The sequence below is a fragment of the Cibotium barometz genome, chromosome 9 (genome assembly GCF_041138505.1).
Source record: "Cibotium barometz isolate CiBa-2024 chromosome 9, ASM4113850v1, whole genome shotgun sequence".
Lineage (NCBI taxonomy): Eukaryota > Viridiplantae > Streptophyta > Polypodiopsida > Cyatheales > Cibotiaceae > Cibotium > Cibotium barometz.
The window spans coordinates 47,818,626-47,832,226 of record NC_141054.1 but is presented as its reverse complement, the minus strand read 5'-3'; the positions used below and the strand labels follow the sequence as shown (position 1 = coordinate 47,832,226).

General features: G+C 42.8%; 1 protein-coding gene across 2 annotated transcripts in view; it reads right to left on the bottom strand.

The window, feature by feature from the left end:
• Window positions 1-544: 544 nt before the first annotated feature.
• Window positions 545-13,601, bottom strand: part of LOC147635643 (pyruvate kinase 1, cytosolic-like) — a 55,088-nt gene continuing 42,031 nt past the window's right edge. For both annotated transcript variants that reach the window (XM_086803014.1, XM_086803015.1), the window contains exons 15-17: window positions 13,143-13,242; window positions 1,055-1,114; window positions 545-934 (exon numbers count right to left, since the gene is read on the bottom strand). In XM_086803014.1, the coding sequence (XP_086659140.1) occupies window positions 782-934; window positions 1,055-1,114; window positions 13,143-13,242 (313 nt within the window). In that variant the 3' untranslated portion in view covers window positions 545-781. The remainder of the gene's footprint in view (window positions 935-1,054; window positions 1,115-13,142; window positions 13,243-13,601) is intronic.

Below are 13,601 nucleotides of genomic sequence, written 5' to 3'. Positions count from 1 at the left end.
CTATTGAATCTTACTTGCTTGATAGATGCATGTTAGATAGGTTTGATTTATATGTTTTCTTTTTGCAATAGCTTGTTCTTTCCCAACCTTTGTGAGAGAGAACCACCGTGAAGACGGGTCTCTTTTTATCTCCATCTAAGCATTGAGGTATCCCTTCACCCGTTTGGCAAAGACTGTTCCATTGTGAGAAAAAAAGACGAGAAGAAGAAGCTAACGCACCCACAATGGAAAATTGCATTTTTGCGGCTCGAAAGCAAGACCAACAACACTACAGCAAAGCTAAGGAACAATTCTCTTCTTCAAGATTTTTATCCTTGGTTTGAGAAAAGGTAAATCCTCTTCTTCCAAAAGCTTGCCCTTAGTTTGAGAGGGAGAGAAGTACTTTCGCAATTTTCATGACTATTAATGCAAAGTTTAGTCGCCAACTTAAGTCTTAGTGTGGAGTTTCAATCCAAGAGTAAAACAAAAAATAAAAATGATTAGATGTTCTCTGAAAATGCTATTGTATTATCGAAGCACGTTGACACTCGGGTAGGAACACAAGTAGGAAAAACTGCTGGTGATATTTTTGGAATAGGTAATTAGCCCACAAGTCCCCAAAATTTTAAAATTAAAAAAAAAAACTCTCTCGATGGTTTCAGTCTCTCTTCCCTAGTGATTACTTGTTTCAAGTGTTTACAATCTTTCTTAAAGGCTGTCATTAAAATAAATAACTTAAAAAAAACTTATTGCACTTCATGACTGGAACTTCCAGTGACTCTAGACATGACCCTTCTCATCACTACTCTTCCAGCTCAATGATCTTGACAACAGATGAATCCCCCACTTTCTGGCAGACCACGATGCGATCATGAGGCTTAATAATTCCGGCAGATTTCCCATGATCCATCGCCACCTTCAGCACAGATTCATTGGTAGCATTTGTCGTTTCTGCCTGTGAAAACAACAAAACATGGTTGTGTCAACATTTTGCTCGAGATATCTCCACCCTTCTTTTTTTGTGCCAATCTTGTATAGAAAGAAAACTCCATGTAAATAGAGAGCTGACACTTACTGGATGTCTAGGATCTGCCAACATTGGAAAAATCCCTCTGATAACCAAGCATTGCCTTGCCTGCATGATGAAGAACGACATGGACATCATCTATCAATGGAAAGTGATAAGTTAAACACACAATCCCTACAGAACCCAAGATTCATTTCACTCAATCAACTCCTTGGTCAATTCCTAGGACAAAAAGTGGACCACACTAAACACCTTGACAATAACGAACTAGCTAACACTACAATCCTAGTTTTTTCTTTTCACCAAAGCCACGTATAATGCAAAGAACACAAAGAGCTTCAAACAACACACTTTTCATGTAGAGGCACTAGACCATCTTAGCTAAGTTTTTTAATAACGCTGACTTTTGACCACCAACATGACTATCACATTCACAAAGCAAGGGACTCAATAAACTGCACCAGTATGGTTACCCAAGATCTATAAAGCTGCAGTGGAGGCAGAAATACGAAACAATACCAATGCAGGGCTCCAGCGGAGGTGGGGCAAAGAGTGGACTACTTGGGCTTTGCGCAGGAGTTATCAGAGAAGAAGAAAGCAGCAGAACACATTAACACAAGCGTACGCACACAGAGCAAACCTATATCCTACTATATATATTATGTACAAGAATAATCACAACTCAGACTTGTGCCCAGAAATGCCAGGTGCTTTACAGGTTCCATGACCGGGAGATTTGTTCATAACAAGGTTGCACATGCACACATGTTTGCATGTTTGAAACTGTTTTCGTGTGAGTAAATTGCCTACTATGGATGTCTAGTTCATGGACTTGGGACACCTACTCGTGAACCGCGTGAGTGCCCTATATTCCAACGTGTTTTTTGGTGTGTGAACAGGTGGTAAGTGCACCCCAACCTCTTGTTTTAATTTGTTAAGATGCTTTATAATGTTTATAACCTTTGCAAGTTTCACACATTAAAAAATGGTTGGACACTTTATTGAAGTGCCCAGGGCGCAAATCCTGCGCGCACCCTATTGCCAAGCTGTGTGGACTGGACACCCCAAAAATGAGGGGATACCACCCATGTGGCAAAGGGTAGGTGTGGGCACCTGAAATCCCATGCACGACGACGACTCCTCTACTTGCAAGCTTAATCGTCATTTTTCCTGCACACAAGCTCTCCATCGTTTTGCTCACATGGGGCTAAGCTCACCCGATTGCAATTTCAACTTCATATCTCCTCATCTGAAGGGCACCCCTCTCCATGCATTGGCTGCTGTCCATTCTGCTGCCCCGCTGTATCATCTGTATGGGCGCCACGTCATCAGGTCGCCTTCCTTATGCTGTACAGCCAGCTCTCAAGAGGCTGGCGATTGTTCCTGGAGAGCCCCATTGGCTGCATTTTTTTGTTTGGAGCTGTTCCAGGCCTTCTACGGGCCTGTTTGTTGTCAGGGTAGGCACCCATGGCCAACCGGTTGCATCCGAAGTGCCTAACATACTTTGCTATTGCTTGGATTTGTGCCCAGGAGTGTCCAGTGGTGCCAATCTTCCATTTTCAGTATACTCTCCATCATGAGGCTGCAAGCCTGGTGCTAGTACAGGCACACCAGTTTCGTGGTTGCTTCACTCCAGTGAGAGTAGGTCTACACCAAACAAATTCTTCTCCGACAAACAATCTTGTTTGGTACATATATTCATTTCTTTTGTACATGGCAAACTTGGCTTAAAGAGCCCATGGAACATTGGACAAAATAAAACACTCAAAGGTCTCTAGATCATCGTGACCAAACTCTGATACCAACTGTGAGAACCCCCACCCCTACTTTAATTGAGTAGGGGTGGGGGTCTCACAGCTGGGTTCTATTCGTCTAAATTGGATTCAATAGTTTGTTCCCCATTAAGTCTCACAAGTAAGACCACCAAGCGGCTCCCCGAGGCTCAACTTGAGGTAACCTTTGTTGTGCCAATCTAGCTAGGCTTGAGCATAGTTGTTTCTCGTACGTGTACGAACAGGTTCATACGGTACGGTGCGGTACCGTACGATATCGTACGGGATTTTATTTATTTATTTATTTATTTTTCCAAAAAACCATTTTTCCTTGAATTTTTTTTCCCAAATGCTTAAAAAAAATATAGAAACCTTGCTTTACGAAGATCCCAAATGCTCGCAATACTTCGCAACTTTTGTGTCCACTCAGTATTCCATATGGGGTTGTTGAGAGACCTAAAAAATCTGGCAAGGTAGACTGGTAGTGTACACTTGATTGGTAGGATGAGAGAATCTTGCTACATCACTTGGGGATCCTTGGTATAGGTAGGCTAGACAATTAGATTCTCAAGTTATGTACGAGGGAGAAGATTTGGACATGGCCATTTTGATCTAGAGAGGAGTCCCTAACATTATCACCCTAGATGCACTCCTCGTATTTGTGCAAGGACGGTCCCTTAGTCATAAACGCTACACTGGGAGACCTTTGGTATTGCATTACCCATCCAGGTTCTTTTTTGGAGACAATCGCGAGATCCAACCGGGAGAGACACATATCCATGTTCTGGTTCCTCAAGCACTGTAGACTCCTCCCCTCCCAACCTTCCCTCACATTCAAGCTTGAAGCTCCATAGGTTGTAAGTGTAAAAAATAAAAACCGTATTTTATCGTACGGTATCCGAAAATTTCATATCGTACCAAAAATTCCCGTACGGTATCGTATTTTCGTACCGTGACAACCATGGGCTTGAGAGTGATGCCCACTGCCGTAGGAGAATTGGTAGTTCCTTGCTTTCTACGGCAGAGGAACTGATGGCGAGCTGTCACTAGCATGCTACAGTTGTAGCATAAGCTTCCGAAGTAGTTCAGAGTGGGTTTAGCTATGGTCTCGGGGTTCCATGCATTCCTTGATTTTTTTCTTATCCTTTGCTAAGATAGAGTGTGAAGTTCCAGTTTCGTTGGTAGTCTTGGGTTGCCATTGCCACTTTTCCTAGGTACTTTCCTTGGTGGCTGAGGAAGTTGAGGGCAATGACGGCGTGATCTTAGGCACCCAAATGCTTGTGTTACTTCGTAATATCCTTGTGCCACTAGAAGAAAATTAGGCACCCACCATCTTTGGGTAGCATGCCTCCGATGGAATTGCCTTATTTGACGAGATTGTTTTGACTCCACTGCTTTAGGCAGCCAGAATCGTGTTTGACCTGCATAATATCCTTGGACTTCCAATAACTCCTCCTTGACAAACCATGTCTCGTTAGTTTTCATTGTGGTCCACGCAGTGGTGTGGCTGTCACTGACTTGTGTTGTTCCCTTCTCTTGGATATCTAGATTTACTTTTTTTCCCTCCATAGTATCCTTGTACCTAGAGTATTTCCTTTGGCACCCATCATTCATATGGAAACTTCGGTGTTGATGGGGATCAAGGTTGCATCCGTACGTACATACCATGCATTTTATCGTACATTATGATATTGTATCATATTGTACGGATCCGTACGTGGCAGTCCCCCCCCCCCTCTCTCCCTCGACCAACCTTTGGCCCAAGATCCTCCCGTAGTTACCGATTTTTCGCCGCTCGTAGGCACCCGCCTCTAGCCGCTTATTTATCCACCCGTAGGCGATGCCACTAAGGATTTAAAAACATTTTGGGCCAAAAGAAAACCCTAGGCCAGCTGCGTCGCCGATTTTAGCCGACTTATGCAAAGTGCGAACATAGCCATTCCTCTCATTGATATAGACATTGCAGCGAGAGATGATGATGATGCGGTGCCAGCCGCTCCTGTCACCGCCATTGCAGAGCCAGAGCTACGAGTATTATAGTGAAGGAAACATGTTGACAGATGGAGCTCTCATTTTGGTAATTGTGTTGTTGAATGTTCAAAAATGAATTGTTTTTTCATTCATTTTTCTGCATATATATGCACACTATATAGTATATTTTTTATGTTTTTACGGACCTTACGTGTTTAACGCACCTCAAAATCTCAACTTGAACCTAAATGCGTACCTCACCGTACCGTACCTTTCCACCTTGTTGGGGATTGGCAAGCTTGAGTACTTGCAGGTCTCCAAGGTTAGGAGTGTTAGTAGCAAGGATGTTAATTGGGTTCATAGTTGTTGTCATACTGCCATACGACACGGTCATATGGTACGGTACGGTACGGCACGCCTCCAAGTAGAACTTTCTTTGTAGTGGTGTCTGCCGAGAAATGTCCATCAGCCACACCGGAGTGGGCTTGCTCAAGGACATCCACATATTCGAATTCTTAAGAACATCGCCTCATTATTTCATCTTGGCCTAGCTTGTACAGTTGCCCCAAAATCAACTAATAGGGAGTTGCCTTTTTAAATAAGCGTCGTGCTCTGTCTTGGTTAAGAGGTCTCTCTCTGGGAAGACAACTAGTCAAATAATGGACTATTGCTTCCGCTCATTCTGGAACAATGCATAGTTTGAATTGTGGGGCATCAGGTAATTCATCCTCCACTTTGACCGACGGTTCTCCATTAGAGATGTGCGACAAGTGGTCTGCATGCACATGCTGTGAGCCCTTTCGCATGGTCACAATGAAATCGAACTCTAGTAAGATCAAAGTCATTGGGTTATCCTTCCCGTAGCACAAGCCTTATTGACCAAGTAAAGAAGCACCTGATGGTCTACAAAAAACACGAATTTTGTTGCCAAAAGATAATGGCGGTACTCCTTTACTACATAAACCATGGACAGCCCTTCTCTTTCTGTGGTGGTGTAGTTCTAATCAGCGTTGTTCAATTGGCGGTTGACAAAGCTAACGGGAAATCCATATTATGCTCTCTTGGTTGTGCCAATACACAACCAATGGTGAAGACTGAAGTGTCAATGTGCACGTGGAAGATAATATCCAAGTTGGGAGATCTTAGGATTGGTGCACTTACTAAGGCTTTCTTGAGAGTGTCGTAGGTTCTTTGACACTTATCTGTCCATTCAAAGATGATAAGTAGCCTATACAAGGATCTACCTATGTCAACGTATAAGATTATGAATCTTTTGTAGTAACCAACATATCTCATGAATCGTTGGACACCCTTGAAGTTTGTGGGTGGTGGGAGCTCAAGCATAAGTCTCATCTTGCTATCATCCACTGAAATTCCATGTTTGGAAACGATGTGGCCAAGTATCACCCAAAACTAGCATTTAAGGGATTAAGGGAGATTCGATAGAATCTGCATTTCTCAAGTAACTTCCTCGGGCACCAGAGATGCACTCTCCATTTGGAGTTGAGGCAAAGGTCATCCATGAAAACCTCAAGGAACTCCCTAAGGTATTCCTTGTATGCTGTGCACATGAGCCTTTGGAAAATGCTTGGGACGTTGGATAGGCCAAACGGCATATCTCTATATGCGTAAGTGTCCCATTCCATGGCAAATAATGTCTTTTGTTAATATCATTCGCGTCTATCTCCACTTGGTTATAGCCCGAAAACCCATCAAGGAACTTGCTACGCATTCCAACACATGCTCAAGAGAGCTATAGGCCTCTTTTACAGTGGATGCATTAACCTTTTTGAGGTTAACATAAACCCGGATTTTTTCATTCTTCTTAGGCACTGACTATTGGGGATAGCCATTCTGTATGCTCTATCCCATAAATGAATCCAGCTTCAACGAAGTTGTCAATTTTGTCCTTGACCATCCTCGAGTATTTCGGATTCATCTGATAAGACCCTGTGCCTTGATGGATTTGCTCCTTCAACAATCAGAATGTTGTGCTTGACCAGTCACCACCTCTAGAGATACACCCTTCATGTCAGTGTATTTCTAAGCAAAAAAAATCCTAGAACCCTGTGAGTAGGTCGACTAAGTCCTTTCTTTCTCCGGAGCTAGGTAAATCGGTTTTGGATCTTTGTTGGGTCTTGCTAGCCTGATCTCCTTAACTTCAATCGGTCCGTCGTAAGATGTTCCAGGCTAAGGGGCATATCAAAGTATAAACCCAACCAAACCAATCCATGATCATAAAGGTTCAAAGAGTAATCAATCCACATATGACAAGGAAAAGTGTCAACATAATCTGCATGCAAGAGGTACCAAAGATCCAATCTTGCACTATAATCCGAATGCGCGTTATGGTGAAAAGTAAAACCTCTCTTATTAGGAGAAGTGGCTATCCATAAATCTCTCAATCCAAGATCAACCACGACATTTCTCTAGGGCCACTTTCTCAGAAGCAAGCATATGAGAATGACCTCAAGTATTGTCCTGAAGAGAAGGGGAGTTATTAAAATTTCCCACAAGTAAGAGCATTGGATAGCCAAGGATATTGACTCATAAAATGCAGTTTCCAGCATTGGATCAGTTTCCAGCATTCACAGGTCTCGTACCTGGCCTACATCTGTGTTTCCAATTTGCTTCACTTTCTTTCATGGTATCAAAGAAAAACGCTGACCTGTGAACAGAAGAGAGCTGCGTTTTCTTCCGGGAGCATAGGCTTCCTCAAGATTGCTGTGTTTTCTTCATTTGACTATTTCTGAATTTTCAGCAAAGATTGCTGATTTTTTCTGCTGATTGGATTGCTGAAGCCCTCTTCTGGGTGCTGAGCTTGGAGAGATCTTCCTTCTTTCTCTCCTTGCTTCTGGATTTATCTCCTACTCCTTCTACAGTTTCTTCTCTAGTGCCTGGATCTCCCACCCACGCTCTCTTCTAGTCTTTCTTGAGGAGGTTTGGATTCTTGTTGGTGATGACTTCTGGAAACCCTCCTCTTACTTCTACCAACTATCAGATTTGGTCATACTTGTTATGGGCTACCACACCTACACATTCACCTAATGGATAAGCAATAGATCACAACCGTCGTAGGGTACTTACCAATGCTTCGATCTCGAGTCTCTTGAGGCCTCCAAGCTCGCTTGTCAAGCTCCAAGCTCCAAGCTCCAAACTCCAAGCTCCAAGCTCCACCTCCACACTGCCACCGTGGAGTCGCTCATACCATCACTCTCTCTCTCTCTCTCACACAAGCATAAGTACACAAGCATGAAAGAGGCACAATGCTAGAATGCTCTCACTCATTCAACCTCTCTCAAGTCATAAGGGGAGAGCTCTCAATAGCACAAAGGGGATTGTGTCTTTACATTATCAGAAAATGCCTTATATACATTTGGCCCTTATTCACACTTGGGCGCCCAAAACTTACATACTAGGCCTTGGGTGGCCAATATCTCATAATGTACAACCTTTATAGTGCCTTTTCATGACACTTATTAATGTCCCCTCAATTGAGGATCATGTTGTTAATCCAAAATGGGATTAACAATACAGGGGCTATTGTTGCTTCTCCTCAGTTATTGGATCCTGTTTATCGGGGAGTTTATGATACTTCTGCCAGGATGGTTATCATCCAATCTTTGTCACCCTCCATACAGGTGGAATTTTTATCTGCTTCTTATGATGCCTCTCAACTGTGGCTTGAACTTCAAAGGTGGTATTCGGACTCAGGCATTGTCTCACAACATCAGGAGACTAGCGCCAAAGTGGCTCCCGTGTCTGTTTCATATTGTCTTTCTCTCTCTCCACAGGACACAATCCTAGTACCCACAGCTATAACTTCTTCAGTAGAGGTTAGGGTCACATCGGATGAGGTTGAGGATCATCCACTAATTTCTTCCTTCGTTAAGATTGCAGATGATCATGCCTACCCTCTCCATGGTGTTGATGATATTTCTCTGGGTTCCCCTCCTATGCTACAAGATATGCTTTCAAAGGAGGATTCAGCTTCGTATGTTCCAGAGGCATCTTCAGAGGGTTCTATAGAATTCTCATTGGTGGTTACTTCCACTATTTTTGAGTCTATTTTGGTTCAAACTTCAATCCTGGCAGATTCAGTTATCCCTGATGATCCTCTTGTGCCAGAGGTTACTTCATTTCCTCCTTCTCCAGAGGAGGATTCATCGTCTGAAGATCATCTTTCTCCTATTATTGGAGAATCTTTACCCCAGACAGTATTTTCATCTAGCGTACCTTTGGTGGATTTTGGAGTTGCTACCTCTGCGGTTTCTCCGGTGACTACTCTATTGGTAGTTGTTCCTAGCCCTTCTCCAGTCATTTTGTGTCACCAACTCCTACTTCACCAGTACCTACAATTGTTTCTGAGGAGGAGGAGGAGGAGGAGGAGGAGGAGTCGTCTACTACGATACTGATACTTGTTGCAGATACAGAGGAGGTACCATTTTCCTTGGAGCTATCATTGGTTCCCTTTCTTGACAACTTCTTCTGGATTGATCCAGGTACTGCTTCTACATCACCTGCTTTGGATGTGTCCATTATTGCAACTTGTACCTCTTCCTTCCGATTTGAGAGGTGTTCTTCTTCATCCAGTGTTTGTCAATCCTTTTCAGTCTTATATGCTTTACAGGACATTGATCAACCAAAGGATCCCCCGGACCGAACTTCGACTACTTTTCGAGTTCTTACTTCAGCATGCTGGTATTGGACCGACCCTCTGGCACTAAAGAGGAGGTGTTGGAATATATCATCTCCAGATGGTCTACTGCATCATTTTCATGCTTGTACTTGCCATTTATGAGGCCCTGCATATGCATATTTATTTAGGCATTTTTTTCATTTTTTATATCTTTGCCTATATCTATGTTTTCTATTTGCTTCACTTTTTCACATATTCCCAAACAAGTCTCCATTTATTAGGGGAACACAAACCCTGTACATTGTATGATACACATTTTATGGGTGCATTCATCGTCATCAACAAGAGGAAGTAGATAGTTACGTAGCCATCATGTTTATATCACCCTTCAATGCATGAATGCCACCTTTCACAACGTGAGACCAGAGCATGCTAGCATCTATCTCTACAAAAGTAGATGCAATACTAGAAGATGAAGCACGAGTCTAACAGAGGAGGGTTCAAACCAATGGACACAGTTGTAGCTGACATGGCCGTATGATCTTTCTAGCATTAGGGGTTTGTCAGCCATCTGCATCAAGAGCAGCCATGCGCACATCTATAGCAACTTTGTCCTTAGAAGCTTTTTTTTTTTTGCACTGTTACTTGTTCTGCTTGTTGGGGGGCTAGTTGGGGCTATGCAAGCCCTTTTCCTCTAGTCTGTATACCAATCATAGGTCCCGCTTGACCCATCTTAGATGGAGGGGCATTATCATTGACCAAAGCTGTCGGTGGCAAGGAATCACACGCGTGTGTAATTTGAGGGTAGGACAATCATCTACAAAGTGTCCAAATTTGCGACAACGGAAACAAGCGCTTGCAAATGCACCCCATTTAAGCTCAAAGTATTTTTCCTCCTTAAGCACATCATCTACTTCCATACTAATCGATTCAAGGGTTGGTTTGTCTATGTCCCACAAAACGCAAAATTTATTACGATTACCCGTGACATTGGAAGGGCAGATAATTGTGCCAAGACTTTGCACCAGGTACGGAAGAGCATCACAGAAAATGACAGGGAAGCCAACGACTTCCACGCAAACCAAACAACGATGCCGCACAAGCGCCTAATAGTCAGTAGTAGAGGTCCATGGTAGCACATGGACTATCTGCTGACCATAAAACAAACAAGACTTTTCAAATAATTGTTGCTTGAAATCACGCTGCTTGAGCACTTCATAAAAACCACGGGCTGCATAGTAGATACCTTCTACATGTACTCCTGCAAGCACTGTGTTTAACCACTGCCCAACATCTTCTACGGAGGGCACCCAACCCGAAAAGAAGAGAATCACAACCTGGTCGGAGAACTTCTTTGCTTTGGGAATAATTACATTCTTTAGGATAGTGCACTTTAGTATGGGTTTAGGCTTCTCCCACTTTGCACCCTGAAAAATCCTGATATAGCACATCATAAAGAAATTGCGCGACAGGATCGTCATGCCTTGGCTTCTTGGGATCAGTGCCATCAACAGGTTTCTCATGTCTTCTTTCATAGTGAATTACATGTTCTTGTGTATCCATGATGCGAGAAGCTCTCACACACAGAGATCATCTCACAGACACGCACATACACACTCACGAACAGAACACTGACTGGAATGCCCACCTTTTTTTGGTGAAACCACCATCAAATCTATTTATACTCGAGAACCCTCAAAGCGAGAGGCTCTCATTGCAGTACATCTAGAAACAATGGAAAAACACTTCATAGTTCTGCTAATCAATCTGCTGCAACTCGAAACTGTCATGCAATGACTGATGCGATGATCGACGAAAGTATATATACTCGTCAATCCGAGGTTGTGCAAACACCTCATAATTACGATCCAATACAGCCCAATATCTCACCCATGCAAAGAAAAGAGTATATTCCTGTGATGTCTTCCAAAGACCGAAAACATTTTCCCAAATGTCACCCTAGGGAATCTGATTTGCATATCCAAAAATAGATGATTCAAAAAATCCCTTGTCTCAATGCATGCCCATAGCAAATGATAAATACTCTCCGTCTGATGATGGCACCACTAACAATTTGGAGCTGTAATTTTCCGCTTTGCCAAATACTCTCCTACCTAGAGCATTCCCATAATGCATCTCCATAGAAAAACCTTCTGTTTCGATCCGCATCCTTTATTCATGGCTGTAGAAGCAGCAATCTATATGCCCTTGCCGTTGTCAGTCCACAAAGAGAAAACTCAGTAATATAACCTGGTTGGCTATTCTTTAGCAACCAATCATCCTGCCCAATTGATATATACAACATATCCCCATGTCCTTCTAGCTGAGCAATAACAAGTCTCTATACATGGCGGTAATGGGCTCCCAATTGCCACCGTCGTCATGCTTAGGGAAACGATAATGGGACATCTCCAATTGTGCAGATTCCTTTTTGTGCTAAAAAATAAGCTTTTCTTTGTTCAGCCACGACCAATAGCATATCAAATGCTCTGCTCCAATGCACAATTTTCAGCTATCGTTGTGTTTCCAAGAGACATTGGCCTATGTGCCCAATGCAAATGTACGAGCACAAACTTCTAGTCATGCAGCAATCTAGAAGAATAGACGCAGCCTAGAATTTTTTCTTGTACCTGACCTACCAAGATATCCCAATCGGAGAGATACCAATGCCCAAAAGAATCAACCTTGTAACGTGCATACATTCCAGCCAGCATCCGTGCCCATGGCTGTTGTTCCACAAAAGTTATTATCATGGTACTTTTCCGAGCCACAACACGGTAATGTACATTCAAGATATTCAGCCCACCATGCATTTTAGGGCTGCATACATAATCCATTTTTAATAGCCTTAAAGCCTTCCTCCTAGTGCTTGTTTTCCTTAACAATTCCATTGCTGATGACATGAATGTGTCAAGCAATTTTTTGTCCCAAATTAGCAACGGCAAGAAGAATTGTATGTAAGCCATTATGATGGATTGTATTATTCGCAACCTGGCATGCAAAGGCCATGTAGACAAGTGCCAATAATCAACCTTTTGCTTGACTGGAACAAGTGCGCATGTGCGCAGCTGTGCACACACACACACACGGACGAGCACTGCAGCTTGCAGGAAGAGGGGAAGCAAAGGGGAATATGGAAACGTGACTGTATCACACACCACATTTCTTTTTTCTACGCACACACCGACACGTATGAATGCATGCATGCACGCGTGCGTCGACACACACACACACAAAGAGAGAGAGAGACAGAGAGAGAGAGAGAGAGGGGCATGTATGAAAACACACACACACACACATGCATGTGTGTGTGCATCAATATATATATATGCGTGTTTGTACACACACGTGCGTTTGCACACACACACTATACCTGTACTTACACCTGTATTTATACGCATTTATACCAATCCTAAGTTTGAGATAGGCTGTCAACTAGCACATGCAAGAGACTGAACTCAGTGGCGAAAGTATTTGATCACTATACGACAAGAAACCCATGGACTAGAGTGAATTGCTTGAAGTTTGTTAGAAAAATACAATGCTCCCTAAGGTGAATGTGTTCGCCAGGAAGCATACCTGAATCCATTGCAAAACTAATGCAAGATTCTTGAGGTGAAGATATAGTCACGGTTCTTGAGGTAAAACTATATTTATTTTCTACACTGACAAACAAGATGCAGCTCTCACAAGTGCAAGTGTGCGCACTTTGTGAAAAACAAACCAAAAAGAAAATGACACTTGAGCATCTTACCTGAAAAGCACCAGTAAAACTCCAACGTAGTTGATTAGTGGTCAGCCTGGGTATGACCACAGACAGCACAGGCATTGTTGGCCTATATTTTGCTATCAACCTGATTGAAAAGAAGACAATAGAAATATAATAAAACGCCTGTTTAATAGAACAATGCATATAACGCATTCTATGGAAATGCAGAAAGTGAAGTATAGCAGTGCAGGACCAGAAAAGTAAAGATGGCCGATATCTTCAATAAAAAGATTACCTTTGTGAAAATTCATTGGATGCTTTACAGTTATAAAAGTAGAAGATTTGATTAGGCATTATGAGTATTCTATTCATAACAGATGGCACAAAGTCCAACTAAGGCCTGTTACAAAACAACACTGCCAGCCATCTAAGCCGCCCAAGGATGGACAGGCAAGATTCCCCACCTGGCACCCATTCCATGGGCAGGATAAGATCATGATCGTC